This window comes from Bufo gargarizans, chromosome 1 (genome assembly GCF_014858855.1).
Source record: "Bufo gargarizans isolate SCDJY-AF-19 chromosome 1, ASM1485885v1, whole genome shotgun sequence".
In the NCBI taxonomy this organism is placed as follows: domain Eukaryota; kingdom Metazoa; phylum Chordata; class Amphibia; order Anura; family Bufonidae; genus Bufo; species Bufo gargarizans.
In genome coordinates, this window is record NC_058080.1 from 386,284,283 (window position 1) to 386,311,821 (window position 27,539).

A 27,539-nucleotide genomic window follows, 5' to 3' on the forward strand; every position below is an offset into this window, starting at 1 on the left:
CTTCGGAAAGTCTTGCGAGACTTCAGGTAATAACTTCCAAAATTAATTTCTACTGTTAAAAACCTTTTCCCGAACTCGGGTTCGGTTCCAACTTGTCTAATACAAGTCTATGCTGGCCATATACTTCTATTCTGAAGGAATTCCTAGATAACCCGAAGCTTGTACGCCAAACTTGAAAACATTAGTTCGCTCAACACTACTGGTAACGTTCAGTATCTGGCCTATAGACATGTATTACTTATAATCTTTATAGTTCATTATAGTTTTCCAATTTGTCCGTAAAATATGTCGTCTGTCTGTAATTTTTGGATGATTTGCCCCCCCCAAAAAATAATAATAATTAGGTTGACAACCCTGGCCATAGTAAGACGACAAGAGAAAAGAGGGCCAGTTCTTCTGGACCAAGGCAGCCTCCTGAGGAGAAGTTTAGCCCCATAAAGCAGAAAGGTGATAGAAAACGGACGTGGTTCTCTGCTAGGAGAGCGCTAAAGACAATGCCGGTGACCGGGACCACAGCTCCCAGAATGCACCGCACTCTCGCGAGTCTTCAGCCGGAGGCGTGGCCAGGGCCTTGTTGTTGGTGTCAGTGATGGCGGCTGCGGCGGTAGTAGCTCCGCAGGCTGAGGCCTCGGAGTCCTGGTACTTGGCGTTGCTGGGTTTCGCAGAGCACTTTCGAACTTCTAGTCCCCCGAAAATCCGTCTGTGTGTGCACTGCCTGCAGGCCGTCTTCCAGTTCAAGCCGCCGCAGCGCATCGAGGCCCGGACTCACCTGCAGCTCGGCTCCGTCCTGTATCACCACACGAAGAACAGCGAGCTGGCCCGTCAGCACCTGGAGAAAGCGGTGAGCGGGGGAAGGGGAGCGGCTCTCATTAGCACCCTCCGGGAGGTAGAGGGAGCTGCAGGGGACGTGGGTGGCCATCTCTGCTGACTCCTGCCACTCTCTGGTCCATTCATCTCCCCATTACAGAGCATTGATGGAGTGCAATGCAGTCACCTGAGAATGGCAGGTCTTCATTGTGACATTCCACACCCTGGGTGGCAAGAAGTCACCTGGGAAGCAGGGTGGCACTTCCTCATTACCTATTCTATAGATCCATAACTGTGAATATTAGGGGCCACACTACCCATTCACTTTAGTCTACAGTTTAGCGAAAAAGGACAGTTTCAACCCAAATGATCATTGGTCTGGTGAAGTGACGCCCCATTGGCTGCATTGGTTATGTTTAAAGAAGGTTTCTGAGGCACTATAACTGATAACCTACCCTCAGTATCTGATCGGTGGGGTCCGAGACCCTGCCGATCAGCTGTGTGAGAAGGCAGCGGCGCTCCTGTGAGTGCCACGGCCTTCTGTCAGCTTTTCCTAGGTCAGTGATGACACGTTCATCGGTCACGTGGTCTAGGCTCAGCCCTATAGAAGTGAATGGGGCTGAGCAGGATACCAAGCACCGCCGCCATGTACAGAGCTGTGCTTGGTGAGCTGCGAGAAGGCGCCACCAGGAGCGCCGCTGCCATCTCAAACAACTAATAGGTGGGGGTACCGTGTGTTGGACTCCCACCAGTCGGACACTGATGACCTATCCTGAGGATAGGTCATCAGCTGGAAAGTCTTGAAAAACTCTTCAATGGTCATCTGATCTTTCTGTGGAGAAATGTCCTCCTCATCCTTCATTTGGTGTCATTGAACGCGTATGACCAGTGTGACCTACCGTAATGACGAATGTGGACTAAAATGTGTATGGCCGTGTCTGTGAAACGTCCGTTCACCAGACAGGCGGTCATCCAGCATCCTTGGCCACCTTTAGAGCCTTTCTCAGAGCCAGTTGGCTTCTGTTCACCTTCATTCTGTTGCTATGCTATTTTACTCCTGGGAAACGGTCAGCTACAAGGGTGTGTTCCCACTTTATGGTTTGAATGCAGGGTGTGAATGCTCCCTTATGCTTTCACTCCATCATAGGAGTATTTAGCAATTATAGCCTATTCACGGGGTAGACCATAAACTCTTCATACCTGTGGGTCTCATGCCTGGAACTCTTTCGTCAGAAGAACAGTGACCTGTCAGGACCGCAGCCAACGAGGATTGGCAAATAGCTATCAGTGACAAGGCGAGCCGCAACGTTCTCCAGTTCTGGTAGGGTGGGACCTGCATTTCTCAGAGATGTATAACACTACCTGTGGGTATTCCATACATCTTGAAGGCCAGAATACACCTTTTGTGAGTTGCTAAAACCTTCTGACTGTATGGATGCTCTGGCACATGTCATGTCTGGAAGTCTTTGCATATGCTCCTCATGGAGTCCAGATGTGTGCTGCGACCACAGAATGAGCTGACAGCTAGGTGGTCTTCATTTGTAAGGGTACTTTCACACTATCGTCACCGGATCCGGCAATCTGTATGCAAACGGGTGGCATTTGTAGACAGATCCGGATGCGGACCCGTCTCACAAATGTATTGCAATACTGGATCCATCTCTCCGGTGTCATCCGGAAAACCAAATCCGGTATTTATCTTTTTTGCATTTTTAAAGGTCTGCGCATGCACAGACCGCAAAACCGGATCTGTTTTTCCGGAACACTTGGGGCCGGATCCGGTATTAATGCATTTCAATGTAAAATAATGCAAGTGTTCCGGAATTTTGGACGGAGAAAATACCAGTATTTTCTCCGCCCTAAAACCGTACAGTGGCTGAACTGAAGACATTCTGATGCATACTGAACTGATTGCTCTCTATTCAGAATGCATTAGATGAAACTGATCAGTTCTTTTCCGCTATTGAGCCCCTAGGACGAAACTCAATACCGAAAAAGAATAACGCTAGTGTGAAAGTAGCCTAAGTTACTTGCCTTTGTAATAAGGTGATGTTGGATGATATTTATGGACGGTTACTAATACAAGTTTTCCTGCTTTTGTTTTTCAGTGGTTAATTTCTCAGCAAGTATCCTTTTTCCGTGTCAGATGATCAGGTTCCCAGTGCAGATATGGGGCTCATTTATTTTTGTGTGTGCTTGCCCCTTCCATATTCAAATGTAATCTGATCTCCAGAATATAAGTGAGATTAAAGGGGTATTACAATTATATAAAGTGGTCCCCTATCCGCGGGATCTTACAGAGTACAGTGCTCAGCTATCTCCAGAACTCCCATAAAAAACGAATGGAGCCGCCACGCACATGCCTGACTGGCCACTCCATTCATTTGGGGTGGTGTACTAATCCCCTGTTCTTGTGATTGGTGCTGGTCCGAGCAGTAGGACCCCACAGATCTAATAGTTATCCCCTATCCCAGTGATGGCTAAGCTGTGGTGAAACTACAACTCCCAGCATGCTCAATTTGTTTCTAGGGCGTTCTGAGAACAGCTGAGCAAGTGTACATCTTGGGAGTTGTAGTTTTACCAGAGCTGGAGTGCCAGTGGTTAGCCATCACAGCCCTATTTTGTGGTCCGCTACTTTTGAAATTTTTGCACGAAACGGCATGGTGATGGTGTGATCGGCCATTTGTTTACCATTGTGATCGGAGAGTAAGGTGTTTTTTGAGAAACTCCGTTGATGGTGGCATTGTACATGTGAATGAACCCATGAATGATCAGGTGTTCATGTGTTCAGTTTCCGCACAGTCGAGGCAACAGGCGAACTCCAAACTACCGTTTCCCTGGTTGGGCTACAGCAGGCCCCGGTGGGTAAACTGCCCCATACATGAGATGGCTGTGGGGAAACATCTATGTTCCTCTAGGTGTATGGGCTTTTTTTTTTTTTTTTTAGACAAATGCAAACCACAATACAATAATGAATATGGCCAGGTCACACATTACTCCTGAGCGTCCAAAACACTGATTCCTTCTCACTTTTGAGAAAGCAGGGCATGTTCTCTTATGTTTTCTAGCTTAACTTGCTGCCCTCAGATTCCTCAGTTTGAAGATGTTAAGTTTGAAGCTGCAAGCCTACTGTCTGAGCTGTATTGCCAGGAGGTGAGTTCCAAGCATTGTGCTACGCGATGGGAGACGTCTCATGTATCCTTACCAGAATGATAGTGACAGTCATCTCCTGTGCAGCAGATGAAATGATTATGTATGTATTGTGTGATCTTAGATGTCAGTGAGACCTTTCCCTGGCTCAGGGTCAACTGGTCGATAAAGGGGTTACTCGACTTATACAGTCACAAATGTTAGAAAACCAAAAGAGGAAAAAACAAAACACAAGACTCCTTTTTCTGGTGCTGGCACTGTAACCGTTCTCCGCGTCTTTATTCACAAGGCTCAGCATGTGACCGCTGCAGCCAATCTGTCGCCTCATTGTGCAAACAGGGCAAGGGAGAGGCAAGTTTTATAAAAAAAAAATATATATTTTTGGCGATTAATACCTTTTAGGGAAACACATTTTAAGCTGTTGTCATTGACTGTGGTCAAATGGAGATCACGTGGAAAGTGGCCTCCCCATAGAAATGCAGGCATGCTATTTTCTCCTAACAGCAGGGTGTCCTAATACGTGGTGGTGGTGCTGCTGCTGCTTCTGCAAAATTACTGGGGAATATTGGGACAAAAATCAACGGGGGAAACACTATAGCCCAAATGTAATCATGCATCTGCATAGAAAATCTATGTAAAAAGAAGCACAATTCAGTGCATCTAGTGTTTCTGCACTTTTTTTCTCTGACATGTTCGACAAGGGAGCGAGACGTAGAGAAAAGTGAGCGCAGCTCCTCAGGAAAAGGCCAGAACGTTTTTAGGTTACTCCAGCTAACCTTCTGCCCAGAAGTGGTCATTGTTTCACCTGATCATCGGTTGAAATTGTGTCCGTGGCAGACTTTCAATAAGTTACTGATCCACTCTCATGTTTACGGGACGAGACAAATTCTCTCTTATTGAAGAAAATGGGTTCCTCTGGTTGAAAAAGACTTGATGCTTTTTCTAAGTTCTCATTTGTTACTGATAAAACTGTACAGTAGGAGTTCATGTTTCGTATGTGAAAATGATTCCCATAGTTGTCAGCCAGGGTCTCGGTGGATCTGTGATAAATTGTGTTGTCTATGGCCAGCTTTGCCGGTTTTGTTCTGTTTTGCGGACTGCACATTGTGGTGTCCATGTTTGCTTTCCGCTGCCCCATAAGAGGTAGAAAATGTCCTATTCTTGTCCGTTTTGCGACATTTCGTACGAATGATGGGGTGTGCAGAATGGAAAGATGCAGGACGCACATGGCTAGTATGCGTGTTTTGTGGATCTGCAATTTGCGGACTGCCAAGCAGATACGGCCATGTGCATAAGGCTAGGTCTACACGACGACATGTGTTGCGCAACAATTTTTATAATGGTAGTCTATGGTGTCGCGATGCGACTGCGACGCGACAGTCGCAGAAAAATACATTTTGATTGTTTTGCAACTGTCATGTTGCAGTGCGACACCATAGACCAGGGCTGGCCAACCTGCGGCTCTCCGGCTGTTGTAAAACTACAATACAACTCCCACCATGCCCTGCAGTAGGCTGATTGCTGTAGGCAGACTGGGCATGCTGGGAGTTGTAGTTTTGCAACAGCTGGAGAGCTGCAGGTTGGCCATCCCTGCCATAGACTATTATTATAAAAATTCTCGTCGTGTAGACCTAGCCTAAGGCCTTATGGCCATTTTACTGCCTTTGTGCTTTGGTTTACTATAGGTTTTGAGCCTAAACACAATATACTCTTATATGGTAGCAGGGCAGTTATTCTCTCATACATAATATTTCATGGCTAATTCAATTGTTTCTGTAATGTGCGCAGCTTTTCTGAAAGTGTATAGCGGTATCAATGTAATATTCTGACTACACATATTCTGACGCAGAATTCCGTGGATGCCGCCAAGCCTCTTCTACGTAAGGCAATCCAGATCTCTCAACAGACGCCATACTGGCATTGCAGGCTTCTCTTCCAGCTCGCAGTGAGTGATTTATAGTTAAAATAAACTCAGTCATGTTCGGAAAAGTCGTCCACAGTTAAAGCTTGTTATTACCATTTTCAGCAACTTCACACACTTGAAAAAGATTTGGTGTCAGCATGCGATCTTCTTGGAGTTGGCGCAGAGTACGCACGTGTGGTGGGCTCTGAGTATACCAGGTAAAATGTCTGTATTATTCGGTATTATTTTATAGGTTGTTTTCATTGTATTACTGAGATGCTATGCATTCACATGGTACTTGTTAAAGGGCATCTGTCAGCAGATTTGTACCTATGACACTCGCTGACCTGTTACATGTGCGCTTGGCAGCTGAAGACATCTGTGTTGGTCCCATGTTCCTATGTGCCTGCAATGCTTAGAAAAATTATGTTTTGATATATGCAAATTAGCTTATAGGAGCAACGGGGGCGTTGCTGTTACACCTAGAGGCTCAGCTCTCTGCAACTGCCACACTTTTTGCATTTTGACAGGCCCCCACAGTGTGATTCTCATTACACCATGCCCTGTCCATAAAAGTGGAGAGGGCACAGCAGTTAGCCCCCTTTTACACAAGCGAGTTTTCCATGCGTTTGCGATGCGTGACGTGAACACATCGCACCTGCAGTGAATCCTGACCCATTCATTTCAATTGGTCTGTGTACCTTTTTTTTTTTTTTTTTTTTTCTTTTTTTCTTCTTCTTCTTCTTCTTCTTCTTCTTCACACATCAGTTCTGTGTTTCGTGAAAAACTCAGCATGTTCTATATTCTGTTATTCACGCAGCCCTGGCCCCATAGAAGTGAATGGGGCTTCAGTCAAAAACGCATTGCATCTGGAAGCAAGTGCGGAGCTGCAATGTGTTTGTCACTGATGGTTGATAAGAGATGATGTTTGTAAACCTTCAGTTTTTTATCAAGCGTGTGAAAAACGCATCAAAACGCATTGCACCCGCACGGAAGAAACTGAACGCAATCGCAGACAAAACTGACTGAACTTGCTTGCAAAATGGTGCGAGTTTCACTGAACGCATCCGGACCTAATCCGTCACGCTCGTGTGAAAGAGGCCTTAGAGAGAGGGCTGAGCCTCTATGACTAATGGCAATGCACCTATTGGCTCTGCTGACAGATGCCCTTTAATCCAATGTAGAACTGAACATGCTCAGTCTGCTGTGGCATTGGAGTGTATGAAGTAATTTGTTTTTCTGTTTCCTGTAGTAAAAATGGCACAGTTTTTATTGTACATTTGCAGTTTTATTGAGAATGGGGAAAGGGTGTACAATATATAATATACTCCCAAAAAAATCAGTCGTTGTAGTTAAGGATATTGTGCACTTGTTTAGTAAAATGCTCCTAGATTACTGTATTATTTTTTTTTTGGGGACTATTAGACACTTTTCCTTAATCTTGTGCTGCTATCTTCTTGTGCATCTAATAGTGCAAATGCCGAAGCTGGAGACTGAGTTCTTTACTAAGTGACGGCTCCTGGCAATGCAGATGTGAGGGCACATACAATTTTACAATGGAACTCCATGGTGATGGATCCATTAACGTATATGTTATTTTTGTGTACGTATGACAAAAACGTGATTCTGTAAAATGTGACTGCTTTGTGCATCAATGTGTGTATTATGCATACAGGATAAATGTGTGCTGTCTGTCGTGCCCGGACCTTTGTAGTTATGCCAACCTGTCCATGCTGTGCACAGGACAGGTCATTCCAATAAGGGCTCATGCACACAGCCTTTGTTCAGCCGTGTGCACCCTGCATCATGGATGTGGACCCATTCACTTAAATGAGTCTGCAATTCGGAAGGTCGGTGCGGAACGGAGGCACAGAACCCTTTGTAAGCACTATGGCGTAGGGTTGCACTGGGTATCAAATTATTGATACTTTTGTATTGGCCTTTTACTGATACTGGCGCGCCCTGTTCCCTCAGCAGCACATGGGAGAAGGAGTCACTCTCTCCCTCCCCCTGTCCTGCTGCACCTGAGGGGTTAACGCAGCTCCCCGTTATAGAGTCTGGGTGCTGGCTATGTGATTCTGCTGCTTGAATCCGCCTCCTGTATCTGTATTAAACATTAATTATCTTCATTGGTGGTGCAGTGCTCTTCCCCCCCAATATTAAAAGCATTGCTGGTGCAGTGCGCCCTTCCCCTCCCACCCCAGTATTAGTCATTCCTCCCCCCCCCCCCCCCCAGGATGCTACTGAAGCCCTGGCTGCCATGGTAAGCTCCCTGCTGCCGTGTGCGCAAAGCACAGGGTGAATTGGACAAGGCATTAAGATCCTAGGTTCTAGCCCCTAATGCGGGAAATAGTTATTAAATAAAAAGTATTAAAAAAAGTGTAAATTTTACATATAAAATATATTAACAATAAATGAACATATTACATAGCATCATGTCTGAAAAGTCCAAACTGATAAAATATATAAACCTATGCGGTGAACGCCATAAGGGAAAAAAAATTAAATAAAAACTGTGCGATTCTCCATTTTTTTTTAGACTGTTTGATCATGGTATTTTTTTTTTTTTTGCGTGGTATAGAGTATTGCAATACCTTTTTATGGTATCTAAATCAAATCAAAATTTGGGTAGTGTTACAACCCTACCTATGGAGTGCTTCTGTGGGGTTTCTTTCTTGACGTGCCTCCGCACTACTTTTTTGCTTTGCGGACCGTCTGATGTGGATCGCAGACCCCATTCAAATGAATGTGTCCGCGTCCATATGCAGCGGCCCTATGGCTTTTACACTATGTACTGTATCAACTGTATATACAGTAATTTTATTTTCTAATTTTGTGCTTCTAATTGTGGGTGCGTCTTATAGTCAGAATACTATGGTACTTATTTAGTGCAGAATAATTAAAATATTGTAAAAGGAAATATTGCAGCTTGGGGCCCATTCACATGTTTCTGGCAGCAGCCATGTGGTCTCCCTCTCCCATTGTTTTCTGTGGGAGACATTGCTGCCCTTGGCACTGTGTCCGGACAGATACCACTGGAAGCTGAAGCGGGTGTACATTTGTGGTTTAAACTGTGAGCATCCAGAAACCATAGGGGTTTCTGCCTTGAAGTATGTAGTGGATTTTGCACAGGCAAAATCAGCTGTGGGAACATAGCCCTACAACACCAGCATGTGACACCTCATTAGAAAAACTCTTCCAAAGTGTACTCCAGGCCTGAAATTTTAGGGCATGAATCTTTTTTCCCATAAATTTCTGCACATATTCCCTGGTGAAATACAAATAAAATAGTTTTCAATGTGATTCCACGTTGCCATTGGCCACGTATTGTTGCCACACAGATTTGAAATCGGAGTCTAGAAGTGACATGTCATGTTTTTTAGTGGAAACCACAGCAGTTTAGCCCATTGAATAGGGCTAATCCACATGCTGACCCACGACATTTCAAACTGCCAAATCCACAGAAGAAATTTGACTTTTCTGGTGCACATTCCACGTGACAATACAGTCTTGTAAACATACCCTTGTCTAGCAAACTATGTATAAGTAAGGCTTTTGGGATGCACAATTGCATAATACCATGAAGTCCCCAAATCTTTTTGCATCAGATTTGCCAGGGGTTTGCTGTGTTAATAAACGTTTCTTCATCTTTTTTTTTTTTTTTTAGAGTTCAACATTTTTTATTGAAATTTTCTTATTTTTTCAAATATAAGGAAACAAAGCATTGCATGGGTACAGTACATAGATATGATGAAGTGGACACAGCCACCTAAGATACAAATCATTACATCTAGCCAGAAGATCAGGCCAATTGTACTGTCAAAATACAAACTGTAGAATGTACAGCAAACACTATAACAGTGAATAGCAAATGCCAAACACAAATCTATCTGCACGTAAGATAAGGTTACAGGAGGGACCTCTAAAAAGCACGTTCAAGGAGGACACAAGCGACTATCCCCCTTACAGTGTTGTGGCATTAGTGCCTGTTTACCTGGCAAACTTCGGGTGAACCATCCATGGATCCCAGGTGTTTTTATACTTCATAGGAGAAATCACAGAAGGAGGGAGCAACCTCTCATACCTGCATGTATTATTCAGTTCAGTAATCACCTCCGCAACAACTGGGGGGTTCATCTCCTTCCAATGACGGGTGATAACCAATTTGGCGCTAAGCAAGATGTGCCCCACCACTGGTCTATATGAAGGGCAAATTTGCTGGATGCCCAAGAACAGAAGAGCAATTCCCGGAGATGGAGGGCTGCGCTGGCCAGATACTTCACCTAGCAACATAAATACCTGTTTCCAATAATCAGTGATAACTGGGCATGTCCACAGGACGTGGAGTAGGGAACCTACATTTCCACACCCCCTCCAGCACATAGGGGAAGATGTAGGGTAAATAACATGCAATCTCTCAGGCGTATAATACCAATTTAGAAGCGTTTTTACCCCAGCTTCATAATGCGTGACACACTTGAAGTTAGAGGTCAGAAAGCCTATAGCAGAAGACCATTCAGCCGTAGAATATGAGCTGCCCAACACACTCTCCCATCTCTGGAATGATTTAGATTTGACAAATTCAGACTTATCCCCCATGCAGTCATATATGCGCCCTGTCGCCCCTTTTTTCAGCAAGTTTTGGAAGCAGTAGAGTTGAATTATCCCTTTGTGCGTAGAAGGGGGTTTAGCAACGATTGATGACAAGAGATGTTTAACCCTGAGATAATTAAATATTTCGCCTGATGGAAGCTGAAACGTCTGTTGGACCGTAGCAAATGGGGTGACCCCTGCAGAGCTAATAATTTGGGAGACCTTCTCAATTCCCTGTGTCCGCCACTTCTGAAGACTTATATCTCTCAATGTCCACTCCAAGGAGCAGATGTCAACGTGGGAGAACAGGGTGTCCCTAGAATCTGCATAGGAACTATGAAAGTGCAACCAAATTCTCCCCACATGACTCACGGTTTGTAGGGAGACATCAGGGACCTTCCTACTCCATAATATGCTAATCAACCAGTCTTTCAAGGAACCCCCTTTAATCGAGTGGGATTCTATTTGATGCCAGGCTTTGTCACACTCTATATTCCACCATTCCCTGGCTAACGACAGGCCAATGGCTCTATGGTAATCGCTAATACAAGGTAACGTTTCTTCATCTTTAAAGAGGACCTTTCATGGGATTATGTGTTAGAAACTGGTATGCTTACCAGATAGGGCGGCCCTTACAGAGGCTAGCACCTTTTTTTTCTAAAATACCCCTCAGTTACGGCACTGTTCCCAGCTGATTTTGGCCCCTGATATGTTAATATAATGAGACGGGCGGGTTTCTTATTTGGCGTCTCCTTCCCCCTGGACTGATTATAGGACTACTCTAGTTTGGCTAATAAAATATGCAGACTTCATGAATGTATACAGCATTTGCTTTCGATACGAATAGCTGCAATAGTTGTATAATGAGCAGAAAGATCCATTAAATTCACTGTAAAACTAAGTATAAAAAAAGTGTATATAAAAAAAAATGCTAAATCTCTGGTACCAGACATTAATCCAGTTCTTCAGTGTCTAAAGTCTACTCTAAACCCTTTCACAATTCTTAAGTGACTCAGCAATAAAGGCCATATTTCTGGATGGCCTGACGCGTTCCCCCAACAATTAGCTGCATCTTCAGGGGACCATAGAAAGGATAGATACCCAGTTGATGTAAGAACGCCCGTACATTTCAGGGTCATTTTAGGATTGTGATAAGAGTTTAGCCACCAAGAAGTGAGGCCCCCCCCCCCATTGTTGATCACACGGGCCAGGTTATGTTTTATCAGAGGTTTTTTTGTGTTTTCCTATTACCGTGATAACATTTTTATACTCTGAGTGAGAGTAGAGATAATCACTTCTACAGTTCTAGGTGTAAAAGAGAGAGTTCAGTCAGTGTTTTGGTCAGTGATTTCCATCAGTGATTGTGAGCCAAAACCAGGATTGGACCATACACAGGCAAAAGGGAAGGATCTGCACCTGTTCTGTGTTTAGAGCCGCACCTGGCATTGGCTTATAATCACTGACCAAACACTGACTGTGTGAATGAGGCTTAAGTCTGTACTGTCAAGTGCCCAGGTTGGGCTTTCTCTGTTTGGTGCTCTCAGCATTGATTGGTTTCAGAGCTGTAACATCCAACAGGAGAATAGTCCAGCTGTTACACTGAGCAGATGGGAGGGTCTGTGAAGCGGCTCAGTGCAGAGAGTGCCACCTAGTGGAGTCCAGGCCCTTGAGTTAGTAGTCTAAGGGTCCATTCACACGTCCGTGTGTGTTTTCCGGATCCACAAAACGCTGACATCGGTATTGTGCATTCTGCATTTTGCAGACTGCACATCGCCAGCTCTTAATAGAAAATGCCTAATCTTGTCCACAATTGCGGACATGTTCTTTTTTTTTTTTCAGAATCTGAATTGCGGACCCTGAAGTGCAGGTCCGCATTCATAGAAATGAATGGGTCTACAATTCTGTTCCACAAAATGCGGAATAGAATTGTGGATGTGTGCATGGGGCCTTAAGGGAATGACTCAGAACTCGTTCATTTAACCCCCCTCACATTCCGCAGTTAATAGCGATTGCAGCATCTGTGGGGTCAGGTAGAAGGGGGTGGGGGGGCTCCCTCTGCTTCTGATGGGTGCCCCACAGTTAAATGAGGGGGGCACCAATTGGCTACCATGACAACCTGGGGCATTCTGAAGGTTTCCAGACTTGTGCATGGCTTTACAGGCAGTTAACCATGACGAGGCACCGCTCAAGCAGGCAATGTCTCGAAATACCATAGACTGAAATACTACGTGTGAATGGACCCTTAGAGTAAAATTTATTCTCTCAACTCCTGCTGACAAAAGCTCAACAAGGTATATTTGTACTGCTCCCCCCAGCCCTACCTTCTGCTGATAGATTCCCTTTAAATTCTTGTGTGTAGTTCTTAACTAGCACTTTAGAATTAGAAGGGTGTGGGAGGGGTGGTAATTGTTCTGTGTGTTTGCTGAATTCTGTTGGGTTGTTGGGATGAGAAATGCTGATTTATCTTCTTTTTTGCACCTGCTCAGTTGAAGTACAAACATCTGGTGACTATTCTACTATGTCTTTGGACAATGCCCATTTTAATCCTCCCCCCACATTACAAGGGCCATATGATAGCTTATTTTTTGGGGGGCAAGTATTTTTTAGTAGCAACGTTTCATTTACTACCTCTTGTATTGGAAAACTAGAGAAAAATTATTTTGTGGGTTGGAACTGGAAAAAAACAGTTCCACTAAGGTTTTTAGGGTTTTGATATTATGCCGTTCAGTGGCTGCAAAAAATGACATGATGTACTTATTCTGTGAGTCATTACAATTACGCAGATACCATATGTGGGTTTTATTTTTTTACTACTTAAAAAAAAAAAGAAACTTTTAATAATTAAAACCTTTGTGAAAGTAAGAATTTATTTGCATCGCAATTTTCTGACAGCCAAACTGTTTTTTATTGGTAGTAGTTCGGGGTACGTATGACTTTTTGCTCTGTTTTTATGCAATATTTTTGGGGAACAAAGAGGCCAAAAAATTGTGAATTTTTATTTTTTATATTTTAATAGTTTATTATTGGGACACAGTGGTACCAATGTCATTTTTTTTGTTTTTCTTAAAAGTTGGCAAATGTGGGGGATTTTATTAATTTTTTACACCTTTTAGTCCTGGTAGGGGGACTTGGAACATTTGTTCTTCTGATCGCTTGTCCCATAGACCACAATAGAATAGTATTTCAGTCTATGGTATTTCGAGACATTGCCTGCTTGAGCGGTGCCTCCTCGTGGTTAACTGCCTGTAAAGCCATGCTCAAGTCTGGAAACCTTCAGAATGCCCCAGGTTGTCATGGTAGTCAATTGGTGCCCCCCTCATTTAACAGTGGGGCACCCATCAGAAGGCAGAGGGAGCCACCCCACCCCCTTCTACCTGACCCCACAGATGGCGCAATCGCTATTAACTGCGGAATGTGAGGGGGGTTAAATGAACGGGTTCTGAGTCATTCCCTTAAGGCTCCATTCATACATCCGCAATTTTATTCCGCATTTTGCGGAACGAAATTGCGGACCCATACATTTCTATGGGGCCGCACGACGTGCGGCCCTGATCCGGATTTGCGGACCTGCACATCCGGATCCGCAATTCCGATCCTGAAAAAAAATAGAACATGTCCTATTCTTGTCCGCAATAGCAGACAAGAATAGGCATATTCTCTTAGTGCCGGCAATGTGCGTTCCGTATTTTGCGGAACTTACATTGCTGCTGTCCGTGTTTTGTGGATCCGCAAAACACACATGGTAGTGTGAATGGACCCGAAGTATAATGATGTACATGATTATGCATTTAAAGGGGTTGTTTGGGGTTCAACCCGACAACTCCAGTGCTTGGAACAGGTGCTCCATTAAAAAAAAAAAAAAAAAAAAAAAAAAAAGCTGACCTGTCTGCAGCTCCATAGTTGATCAGGTTTTGTCCTAATGCATTCTTAATGGAGAGCATTCCATTCAGGATGCATCAGTTCAGTCTCTGTTATGTTTTTTGGCTGGAGAAAATACCGCAGCATGCTGCAGTGTTCTCTCTGGCCAAAAATACTGATCACTTGGCGGAATGTCGGATCCAGCCTTAATTTCCATTGAAATGTATTAATGCCCAAGTGTTCCGGCAAAACGGATCTGGTTTAAAAATTAGAAAAAAATAAATACCGGATCCGTTTTTCCAGATGACAACCGGAAAGACTGATCCGGTATTGAAATGCGTTTGTGAGACTGATCCGCCTCACAAATGCATCAGTTTGCGTCCCCCAAATTCCGGCAACGGAACTGCCTGCTGGACCCCTCTGCCGCAAGTGTGAAAGTACCCTTAGTTGTGTTTTTGTGTCCATTGAAAGTCAATAGTCTGTCATCAGTTTTTTTCTGTAACGTGACTTTGGCTACTTTCACACTAGTGTTAATATTATCCGGTATTGAGATCCGTCATAGGGTCTCAATACTGGAGAAAAAAACACTTCTGTTTTGTCCCTATTCTTTGTCAATGGGGACAAAACGTAACTGAACAAAACAGAATGCTCCAAAATGCACTCTGTTCCGTTCTCATACCGGAGAGCAAACAGCAGTTTGCTTTACGTCCTGGGATGTGGAGCAAGACGGATCCGTAATGACCCACAATGCAAGTCAATGGGAATGGATCCGTATTCTCTGACACAATAGAAAACAGATCTGTCCACCATTGACTCTCAATCGAGTTTATGGCGGATTCTTCTTGGGTATGTTAACGGATGGACACGGTTGTATTATCAGTAACGGAAGCATTTTTGCTGAACCCTGCCAGATGCTACAGTACTATGTAAGCAGTGTATAATGGCATACTGTGGGCAGAGATCCTTTTAATTCAGGGTTTGAGTTCCTCTGACGAATCTCAAAACTTGAATTAAAAACGCAGATGTGAAAGTAGCCTTAGGCCTCATGCACACGGACGTTTTTTTTCACGGTCCGCAAAACGGGGTTCCGTTGGTCCGTGATCCGTGACCGTTTTTCCGTCCGTGGGTCTTCCTTGATTTTTGGAGGATCCACGGACATGAAAAAAGTCATTTTGGTGTCCGCCTGGCCGTGCGGAGCCAAACGGATCCGTCCTGAATTACAATGCAAGTCAATGGGGACGGATCCGTTTGATGTTGACACAATATGGTGCCATTTCAAACGGATCCGTCCCTATTGACTTTCAATGTAAAGTCTGGAGTTCTGTTATACCATCGGATTGGAGTTTTCTCCAATCCGATGGTATATTTTAACTTGTAGCGTCCCCATCACCATGGGAACGCCTCTATGTTAGAATATACTGTCGGATATGAGCTACATCGTGAAACTCATTTCCGACAGTATATTCTAACACAGAGGCGTTCCCATGGTGATGGAGACGCTTCAGGTTAGAATATACAAAAAAACTGTGTACATGACTGCCCCCTGCTGCCTGGCAGGTGCTGCCAGGCAGCAGGGGGCAGACCCCCCCCCCCTGTTTTTAACTCATTGGTGGCCAGTGGGCCCCCCCTCCCCTGTTGTTAACTCGTTGGTGGCCAGTGTGCGCACCCCCCTCCCTCCCTCCCTCTATTGTTTTAATACATTGGGGCCAGTGTGCGCGCGCCCCCCAACCCCCCCTCCCTCCCTCTCTTGTTTTAATACATTGGGGCCAGTGTGCGCGCGCCCCCCCCTCCCTCCCTCTATTGTTTTAATACATTGGGGCCAGTGTGCGCACCCCCCCACCCCCCTCCCTCCCCCCATTGTAATCATCATCGGTGGCAGCGGAGTAGAAGATTTTCATACTTACCTGGCTGCTGGCTGCTGCGATGTCTGCGTCCGGCCGGGAGCTCCTCCTACTGGTAAGTGACAGCAATGCGCCGCACAGACCTGTCACTTACCAGTAGGAGGAGCTCCCGGCCGGACGCAGACATCGCAGCAGCCAGCAGCCAGGTAAGTATGAAAATCTTCTACTCCGCTGCCACCGATGATGATTACAATAGAGGGAGGGAGGGGGGGGGGGTTGGGGGGGGTGCGCACACTGGCCCCAATGTATTAAAACAATAGAGGGAGGGAGGGGGGGTTGGGGGGGCACGCGCACACTGGCCCCAATGTATTAAAACAATAGAGGGAGGGAGGGGGGGTTGGGGGGCGCGCGCACACTGGCCCCAATGTATTAAAACAATAGAGGGAGGGAGGGAGGGGGGTGCGCACACTGTGCCACCAACAGTTAACAACAGGGGAGGGGGGGGGCCGCACAATGATATTCAAACTGGGGAGGGGGGGGGTCTGCCCCCTGCTGCCTGGCAGCCCTGATCTCTTACAGGGGGATATGATGGGGTTAATTGTACTATCATATCCCCCTGTAAGAGATCGGGTGCTGCCAGGCAGCAGGGGGCAGTCTTGTACACAGTTTGTAGTGTATTCTAACTAGAAGCGTCCCATCACCATGGGAACGCCTCTGTGTTAGAATATACTGTCGGATCTGAGTTTTCACGAAGTGAAAACTCAGCTCTGAAAAAGCTTTTATGCAGACGGATCTTCGGATCCGTCTGTATGAAACTAACCTACGGCCACGGATCACGGACACGGATGCCAATCTTGTGTGCATCCGTGTTCTTTCACGGACCCATTGACTTGAATGGGTCCGTGAACCGTTGGCCGTGAAAAAAATAGGACAGGTCATATTTTTTTCACGGCCAGGAAACACGGCTCACGGATGCGGCTGCCAAACGGTGCATTTTCCGATTTTTCCACGGACCCATTGAAAGTCAATGGGTCCGTGAAAAAAAACGGAAAACGGCACAACGGCCACGGATGCACACAACGGTCGTGTGCATGAGGCCTTAGTCACTGACCTCAGCAGTCATGTGTGCTGGAAGGACACGACTCTAGAATTAACATGCCATTTAACTACAAGTGGCCGCAAAGGCAGTGATTGGCCTCAGCAATCACGAGATAAAGCCTGTCTGGTGGGGACCAGAAGTGACCAGGAAAAGGGTAGCAGCATGGGAAAGGCGGGGCAGCCACCCATGTTGCATCAGATGGTCCCTGGTGACCAATTTATTGGTCTCTTTGAGAAAGCATTTACCATGCCTGATGTCTGTTAACACCATAATTGCCTGATCATACTGAATGTTGCTTCTGTAGGCAGCTGGACCCCATAAAGTGATTCTTTTTAACCACCACCAGGTATAAGGTCTAGGGAGAAGGTATTGGTGACTAGGTCATGTGGTCATTTATCACTCAAGTCATGTCCAGATTGTCTGTGAGACAATAGATTGGGGTGGTCACTGTGCAGGCATGAGAAATGATGTCTTGCATGACTGCTTATTTCACTGTTTATTGGCCTAAATGTACCAGTTCTAGTTCATCAGTGTTGTACATGGACATCTTGTAGCCTCAGTTGTACTGAGGCTAAACTTATTATTAAACATCCATTCACACACATCAGCAGGTGTTTTATGGTCCGCAAACTGTGGATCCGTAGGACATGGACACCGGCCATGTGTCCGCATTTTAGGGGCCGCACATGGCCTGCACTATGCCTATTCTTGTCATGCTCTATCTTTTTTGCGGGGGGCTGCGGAATGTAACTATGAAATGAATGGGTCTGTACCCGTTCTGCAAAATTGAAGAACGGATGCTAACCCGTCCATCTGTATGTGAGAATGGACCCTAAAAAGGTGGACTTATTTCTGAAGGAATTCTATAGCCGAACAAAAGTTGAATTCATTGAATTGTACTGTTGTGTGTGTGTGTGTGTGTGTGTGTGTGTATGTGTATATGTGTGTGTGTATGTATATAGATAGATAGATAGATAGATAGATAGCGCTAGCTATGTGGAGACTGTTAATGTGTTTTATTGAGTCCAGTAACTGAAATACTGTGCTCTCTATCTAAAATGGAGAGACCCTCTCTATTGGTTGTCTGAAAGTAGTAACCGTACGTTCTCCAAGACTCCTTTTGAACCAGGGTCCAGTTGGGGGGACCTTTCAGTGGCTATGACTCTGTCAACTTCTCTGTAGGCTGGAATCGTACGTGCAGTTTTTGAAACAAAGCCAAAAGTGGATCTACTTCTGACTTTGGCTCAAAAGGCTGCGTCAAAAACGGCGTATGTGATTCTACAGGCAGCAGGTGCACTGCTGAAAATCTATGAAATTCTCTTTGCTCCAATATATAAAGTATGTATAGTATTACTATATTTATAAACTGCTCCAGATGTTAATAACCAATTAGCAATCCATTCTTAAAGGGGATCTCCAGGAATAATTTAAAATCGCAGTCAGCAACCTGTCCTAGAATGTTACACAGCTGCCTGGGAGGCGAGGGGGTGGTGCTTCACTACTCTGGCATTTGCATGTACTACATATTAGTGATGGTTCCTGTCGGCCTGCTCAGCCATGATGACATATAGGAAGGAGCACATCATTACCATCTACTGTAGAGCAGTGTAGTGAGGCCCCGCCACCTCACCCTCTCTAGGCAGCTCTGAAAGTGGAGGCAACCAGTCCTGCTCGCATTCTAGGAGAGGTAGTTGGCAGCCATTTTAAATCATTCTCGGAGAACCCCTTTAACACCAGTAAATATAATCTATTGATATCTGCTGTGTAAATTTACGACTAACAGTGACCAGAGGACACGGCTGGCCGCATATTTCCAAGACACATCCTCCTGTGGCAGCCCACATAAGCACACAGTTTTTCAGAAAAATCGTGCAACCGTCGGATGCCACTGGTTGGCGTGGTTTGGCTGCAAGTGGGCAGCAGTTCAGTTTGACCATACCCTAAAACTGATGATCATTTTATATTTTGTTTTTTTCACAGAGCATTGTTCTTGCTGAGCAAAGGAATGGTAAGTATACATTTCGTAGTCATAAGATCCTAGCTGGAGCTGAATCCCAACCCACGATATTGTAAATTATTATAGTATTTAGTTGGGTTAAACTGGTGATCCTTTTAAAGGGGTTTTCCAGTGATTTTTATTTTATTTATTTATTTATTTTTGCAATACTTAGTACAGAGCCCGCAAAGAGGGTGCATTGCTCATGCACGGCTGGTTCTTTTCTATGCTAGCTATGAAAATATATGAGCGTCGGCTTAGCTATTCCCATCACCCTTATAGAAGTGAATATAGCGGTGGCTGTGCTTTCGCTTTGCGCTTCCCAATAATTTCAGTGGGACTTTGGAAAATAGACAGGTGTGCCGTTCTTCTTTTTTCAGTGCTCCTATGAGAGCTCAGTCCGCCCCCTGGCACTTTGTGGGCTCCGTTCTAAGAATAGGTGTTGGACCCACACCTATCAGACATTGGGGTCCTATGCTAGCGATCTGCCCCAAATGTCAGAGATGGGAATACAACTTTTAAACTTGCCAATCCTTTTAGTTGTCACTAGCCATAGATAATGTACATGATGGAGCACGACAATTAATCTGCACCTGTCTAATGACATAATTGAATCTTTAATTTCTACTTTAGCTTTTGCTGATGGAACGAAAGCTACAAGAAGTACACCCCCTGCTCACTTTGTGTGGACAGATTGTGGAGAATTGGCAGGGCAATCCCATTCAGAAAGAGTCTTTACGGGTTTTCTTCCTGGTTCTTCAAGTGACACACTATTTGGATGCAGGACAGGTATGATTAAAAGTATCAGCCTCTTTATGCATTTCTATGATCACTGAAATCCAGGGAACCAGATACTTAAAAAGCATGATCCAAGAATAATAATACTTTTAAGAAGATGTGTTATTAGAAAATGATCTACTGTTTAAATTTAAGATATAATATATAATTTTTTTATCCATGTCGTTATCTATATAAACCAGAAGTCTTGCAGTTTTCATTCTAGCCGCCACTAAGCCTGATAAGATGGCACTTTCTGCTGTGTACAGATCAATTTTCAGCAGTCATCAAATTGTCATCACAAGCAGAATTACAATGAAAGATAAAACACAAGATCATACCCTTCATTATAGATGATAGTCACATACCTCGTCCCCCTCCGTGCACAGTGGTCTCTGCGAAGGTCACAGAGCATGTCTAGAAAGCATTCACTTTCAATTGAAATCGATGAACATCTTAAATCTACTGTTCCACATGGCTGTGGTAAAGCATGTGTTTGAATGCTGTTAACAGCTCAGGCGGAGTGGCTGCCCTCTAGGGCTGCAACTAACGATTATTTGAATAATCGATTAGTTGCCGATTAATTTCTACGATTAATCGGGAAAAACGACAATTACAAAACAGAGGTTTATATGATCTTACTTAAAAAATTATGTTCAAAGGCCATATTAAAACAAATTGTGGACGACACTATTATGGGGGATCTGTGGACGACACTATTATGGGGGATCTGTGGACGACACTATTATGGGGGATCTGTGGACGACACTATTATGGGGGATCTGTGGACGACACTATTATGGGGGATCTGTGGACGACACTATTATGGGGGATCTGTGGACGACACTATTATGGGGGATCTGTGGACGACACTATTATGGGGGATCTGTGGACGACACTATTATGGGGGATCTGTGGACGACACTATTATGGGGGATCTGTGGACGACACTATTATGGGGGATCTGTGGACGACACTATTATGGGGGATCTGTGGACGACACTATTATGGGGGATCTGTGGACGACACTATTATGGGGGATCTGTGGACGGCGCAGTTATGGGGAGGGGGATATGTGCACTGTTATGGGCATAACAGTGCACAGATCCCTTTCCTCATAACAGTGCACAGATCCCTTTCCTCATAACAGTGCACAGATCCCTTTCCTCATAACAGTGCACAGATCCCTTTCCTCATAACAGTGCACAGATCCCTTTCCTCATAACAGTGCACAGATCCCCCTTCCCATAGCAGTGCCATGCACAGATCCCCCTTCCCATAGCAGTGCCATGCACAGATCCCCCTTCCCATAGCAGTGCCATGCACAGATCCCCCTTCCCATAGCAGTGCCATGCACAGATCCCCCTTCCCATAGCAGTGCCATGCACAGATCCCCCTTCCCATAGCAGTGCCATGCACAGATCCCCCTTCCCATAGCAGTGCCATGCACAGATCCCCCTTCCCATAGCAGTGCCATGCACAGATCCCCCTTCCCATAGCAGTGCCATGCACAGATCCCCCTTCCCATAGCAGTGCCATGCACAGATCCCCCTTCCCATAGCAGTGCCATGCACAGATCCCCCTTCCCATAGCAGTGCCATGCACAGATCCCCCTTCCCATAGCAGTGCCATGCACAGATCCCCCTTCCCATAGCAGTGCCATGCACAGATCCCCCTTCCCATAGCAGTGCCATGCACAGATCTCCCCCTTCCCATAGCAGTGCCATGCACAGATCCCCCCCTCCTCCCCATAGCAGTGCCATACACAGATCCCCCCCTCCTCCCCATAGCAGTGCCATACACAGACCCCCCCCCCCCCCCCCCCCCCCCATAGCAGCCCCGGCCCCGATGCTTATAAGTCGGACTAATCACTGCATCTTTATTTTACCTTTTTACAATGACGCTCCTGTAACAGGCAGAGCGGACGGCGGCGCAACGTCACTCACTCACGTGACGCACCTGCTCCGCCCACCTCATGAATGAAGGAGGTGGAGCAGGCGTGTCACGTGAGTGAGTGACGTTACGCCGCCGTCCGCTCTGCCTGGCTGTTACAGGAGCGTCATTGTAAAAAGGTAAAATAAAGATGCAGCGACCGCCCGCCCGCCCGCCCGCATAGCAACAAATCGGCGATTATTCGATAACTGGATTCGTCGACAACGAATCCAGTTATCGAATATAATCGATTACATCGATTAATCGTTGCAGCCCTACTGCCCTCATAATAATGTATGGAAAATCTACAAACCCAAAATAAAAACAGGTGTAAAAACTATTTCACTAATGTTTCACATAGTAGAAAAAAAAGATGCATTCCCTTTAACCTGCTCCGGACCGCCGTACGCAGGATTGCGTCCTGCCGGCGGCCCTGCTCTTCTGGGTGGACGCATATACTCGTCCTCCCGCGAGAGCCGAGATTTCCTGTGAACGCACGCAGGCGCGCGCGCTCACAGGAACGGAAGGTAAGAGAGTGGATCTCCAGCCTGCCAGCGGCGGTTGTTCGCTGGCAGGCTGGAGATGTGTTTTTTTTAACCCCCCCTAATATACCTGCTACCTGGTCCTCTGGTGGTCCCTTTTGTTTGGATCGACCACCAGAGGACACAGGTAGCTCAGTAAAGTAACACAAAACACTACACTACACCCCCACCCCACCCCATCACTTATTAACCCTTTATGAACCACTGATCACCCCATACAGACTCCCTGATCACCCCCCTGTAAGGCTCCATTCAGACGTCCGTATGATTTTTACGGATCCACGGATACATGGATCGGATCCGCAAAACACACACGGACGTCTGAATGGAGCCTTACAGGGGGGTGATCAATGCCAAGGGGGTGATCACCCCATATACACTCCCTGATCACCCCCCTGTCATTGATCACCCCCTGTAAGGCTCCATTCAGACATTTTTTTGGCCCAAGTTAGCGGAAATATTTTTTTTTGTTTGTAAGAAAAAACAAAGTCTCATATTCCACTAACTTGTGTCCAAAAAATAAAATCTCACATGAACTCACCATACCCCTCACGGAATCCAAATGCGTAAAATTTTTTAGACATTTATATTCCAGACTTCTTCTCGCGCTTTCGGGCCCCTAAAAAGCCAGGGCAGTATAAATACCCCACATGTGACCCCATTTCGGAAAGAAGACACCCCAAGGTATTCCGTGAGGGGCATATTGAGTCCATGAAAGATTTACATTTTTGTCCCAAGTTAGCGGAAAGTGAGACTTTGTGAGAAAAAACAAAAGAAAAATCAATTTCCGCTAACTTATGCAGCAAAAAAAAAAATTCTATGAACTCGCCATGCCCCTCATTGAATACCTTGGGGTGTCTTCTATCCAAAGTGGGGTCAGATGTGGGGTATTTATACTGCCCTGGCTTTTTAGGGGCCCTAAAGCGTGAGAAGTCTGGGATCCAAATGTCTAAAAATGCCCTCCTAAAAGGAATTTGGGCTGCTTTGCGCATCTAGGCTGCAAAAAAGTGTCACACATCTGGTATCGCCGTACCGAGTACGGCGATACCAGATGTGACACTTTTTTGCAGCCTAGGTGGGCAAAGGGGCCCACATTCCAAAGTGCACCTTTCGGATTTCACTGGTCATTTTTTTACAGATTTCGATTGCAAACTACTTCTCACACATGGGCCCCTAAATTGCCAGGGCAGTATAACTACGCCACAAGTGACCCCATTTTGGAAAGAAGACACCCCAAGGTATTCCGTGAGGGGCATGGCGAGTTCCTAGAATTTTTTATTTTTTGTCGCAAGTTAGTGGAATATGAGACTTTGTAAGGAAAAAAAAAAGAAAAAAAAAATCATCATTTTCCGCTAACTTGTGACAAAAAATAAAAAATTCTAGGAACTCACTATGCCCATCAGCGAATACCTTAGGGTGTCTACTTTCCGAAATGGGGTCATTTGTGGGGTTTTTCTACTGTTTGGGCATTGTAGAACCTCAGGAAACATGACAGGTGCTCAGAAAGTCAGAGCTGCTTCAAAAAGCGGGAATTCAAATTTTTGTACCATAGTGTGTAAACGCTATAACTTTTACCCAAACCATTTTTTTTTTTTTTTTTTTTTTTTTTTTTTTTTTTATCAAAGACATGTAGAACAATAAATTTGGCGAAAAATTTATATATGGATGTCGGGTTTTTTTTGCAAAATTTTACAGCTGAAAGTGAAAAATGTCATTTTTTTTTTGCAAAAAAATTGTTACATTTTGATTAATAACAAAAAAAGGAAAAATGTCAGCAGCAATGAAATACCACCAAATGAAAGCTCTATTAGCGAGAAGGAAAGGAGGTAAAATTCATTTGGGTGGTAAGTTGCATGACCGAGCGATAAACGGTGAAAGGAGTGTAGTGCAGAAGTGTAAAAAGTGGCCTGGTCATTAAGGGGGTTTTAGCTAGCGGGGTTGAAGTGGTTAAAGGGGTTGTCCGGGATTGGGGACATTGGTGTAAGTGTACAACAGTGACATAAATATTACACACATGCCTGTCCTACCTTTGCCACACATTTCTGATGGTTTTCATATTGCATATTCTTAGCCGGAAGTGCCTATTTTCTTATGGTCAGTGACGTACCGGGTCCCTTGCTGGAGAGCGAAGCCTCTTCTTCCGCTTTGCAGGGAACCTGGTGATGTCACCGTCGGCCTCAGTAATTTTGCAGAGCGCACAGAGGGGCGCTAACTAGGCTGGAAGACATTGTGCTAAGCCACGCTCCTCCGGTCCGTTGGCGTCACCGGGCATAGCGCTTTCTAATGAATGAAGGAGGCAGAGCACTATGCTACTTAGCATAGAAATCTCCTCCCATGTAAAATAGAGGCTAGTGGGGCTAGGAGTAGTTTAGGGGCGTAACTATGGCTGAGGAATGTGCGGCTTGAGGCGGGATATGAATCGGGAGCGGATGCACGGAGGAGTGGACGATTTGCAGCTAGAGGCGGGATATGAATCTGGAGCGGATGCATGGAGGAGTGGACGATTTGCAGCTGGAGGCGGGGTATGAATCGGGGGCTGATGCACGGAGGAGTGGACTATGTGTGGCTGGAGGCGGGATATGAATCGGGGGGCGGATGCACGGAGGAGTGGACGATGTGCGGCAGAAGGCAGAATATGAATGAGGGGGGCAGATGCAGGGAGGAGTTGATAAGACAGCTGAAACCAGGAGATTCTGCGCTGGGACCCGCAGTGCGGCAGGCAGTTATCACACACATAAACATTGATGTCAACAATCAGTGGGGACCATCGGAGCCATGCAGAAGTGGAAAAAAATACCTAAAAAAACATTGGGGGGATCCTTGACTCTATTAATAGTGAGTGAACGATTAAAAAAAAAAAAAAATTTTATCACGGACAACCCCTTTAAAAAAAATATTAACTTTTCCCTTTGTGACCATACAGCCTTAGCTTATGTACTTTTATCATCTAATTTATCATTTTTCTGGATCATTAGGTTTTTGTTGTTTTTGTCTGTTATTCGCTCGATGGAAAAACCAATTAAACTCTTTAAAAAGAAAAATATTAATGCGTCCATTTTAACGTTTTTGTATTTTTTCTTTTTTTTTTCTTTTTTTGTTGTGTAGTTTATAAATCAATTGAGAAACTTTACAAAGCTGTATCCTTCAAGTCTATTCATATGAGCAAATTTGACATATTCTATGGCCCAACCATGGATTTATCTTGCCTGAACTCCCAGCGTCCTAGATCCCTATGATGCTGTGAGTTTTCATTTAAATTTGTGGATGGGCCGTGACTAGTGTTGATCGAATCAAGCTTCGGATCATCGATCTTAAGCAGATTTAGTCAAACACTTTGATTTTAATTCTGTCTCTGTACAGCATTAAAATGTATTTGCTCCATGGAGGTTAATGTCGTTTTACCCGAAGTCACGTGAGACATCGGTGAATTAATTCTGTATTTATTTCTGCATCTTTAAAAACATTTAAAATTAGGAATACGAAGTCTGGTTTGGTACCAGGAGGGTACCAAACCTGACTTTGCCCAATCACTTACGACTAGCCGTGACACATGGAGTAGTACATCCAGAGAATAGGCCCTAAATACACGTGTAAGAATGTATGAGGGAATATCTGAAAACTCTGATGAAAAGGAATGCCTCAGATGTTGCTAAGTAGGATTCACCGTCCAATGGCATTCTGGATCCTGCCACACACACTGATTGCTGTCAGTCTTCTGTACACTCAATTTTATAATAAATTGCTCTATTGTAGGTGAAAAGTGTGAAGCCATGTCTCAAACAACTACAACAATGCATTCAAACCATTTCAACGCTTCACGATGACGAAATTTTACCTAGCAATCCAGCTGATCTCTTCCACTGGCTGCCTAAAGAGCACATGTGTGTCCTGGTTTACCTGGTAAGTGTGAAATGAAAAATGCTTACGCACTATTTCCATTACCATAGCTTTTATTTGTAGGTGTCTTTACTCTTTGACATCCATGCTGCGCATGCATCAACTAAAATGTACCGTTACTTGTTTAAATCAATGCTAAGGCCTTATTCACACAGCAGAATTCTGGGCAATAGTTTGCATCAAGCCGAAATCAGCAGTTAAAAAAATAAATAAAAATTTCCACAATTGATTTAAGATTGACAAACTGTAAACTGCTAGTGGTGCTTAGTCAATGATCACACAACCAAGGTGGTGCACCCTTTTATTTTGGGCTCAGCGGCATGGTCACATTAATACCAGATGGCATCTCCCTTTGCCCTTATGCAGGCTGCCACTCTGGCTTGACAAGTTATACAGATGCTGGGTGCCCTTGTGGTATGTCAGAATCTATAGTTCAGCCAAAGTTGTTGGCTGTTGTATATGGGAGATCTGTTCTCTCACCCAGTCTCAGAAATTCTGGGTGGGGTAGAGATTTGCCGATTAAACTGGAGAGGGGAGCTGCTGGATACCTTGAAGAGCACATTGTGTGGAACAGCTTTACCTTGTTGGAACACCACGTCTTCTGAGTCAAAAAGGCAGTAGGACTGATCTCATGATGTCCGGACCTAGACATACTGAAGGCTGATCAGTGTTCCTCCTACGAATACCAGACAGAAAAAGCCATGGTCCTGTGTGTTTGAACACTATGCGTGATGGGAGTAGGTGCTCTTCAGCCTTCCTGCAAACGGTTTCAGACGCCGGTCTTAGAGGACCTTGCACCAGAATTAAACTTCTAAAGTAACTATACAGGCATGTAGAGCGGCGCCCAGGGACCCCCCTGCACTTACTGTTATACCTGGGCGCCGCTCCGTTCTCCCGTAATTGCCTCCGGTATTTTTACAGTTAGGCTCCACCCAGGAGAACCTGCCGGCACCTCCTTCTCCCATGCTGCAGCGCTGGCCAATCACAGCGCTCAGCTCATAGCCTGAGAGAGAGCTGAGCGCTGTGATTGGCCAGCGCTGCAGCATGGGAGAAGGAGGTGCCGGCAGGTTCTCCTGGGTGGAGCCTAACTGTAAAAATACCGGAGGCAATTACGGGAGAACGGAGCGGCGCCCAGGTATAACAG

At 45.1% G+C, this 27,539-nt stretch overlaps 1 protein-coding gene across 1 annotated transcript in view; it reads left to right on the forward strand.

Annotated features, from left to right (window-relative positions):
• Positions 1-563: 563 nt before the first annotated feature.
• The window catches only part of MAU2 (MAU2 sister chromatid cohesion factor), a 59,468-nt gene continuing 32,492 nt past the window's right edge, over positions 564-27,539 (forward strand). Inside the window, exons 1-8 of the mRNA XM_044285553.1 lie at positions 564-841; positions 2,916-2,933; positions 3,895-3,960; positions 5,807-5,902; positions 5,984-6,078; positions 19,232-19,259; positions 19,881-20,036; positions 26,252-26,398. Coding sequence (XP_044141488.1) covers positions 590-841; positions 2,916-2,933; positions 3,895-3,960; positions 5,807-5,902; positions 5,984-6,078; positions 19,232-19,259; positions 19,881-20,036; positions 26,252-26,398 — 858 coding nt within the window. The 5' untranslated portion in view covers positions 564-589. The remainder of the gene's footprint in view (positions 842-2,915; positions 2,934-3,894; positions 3,961-5,806; positions 5,903-5,983; positions 6,079-19,231; positions 19,260-19,880; positions 20,037-26,251; positions 26,399-27,539) is intronic.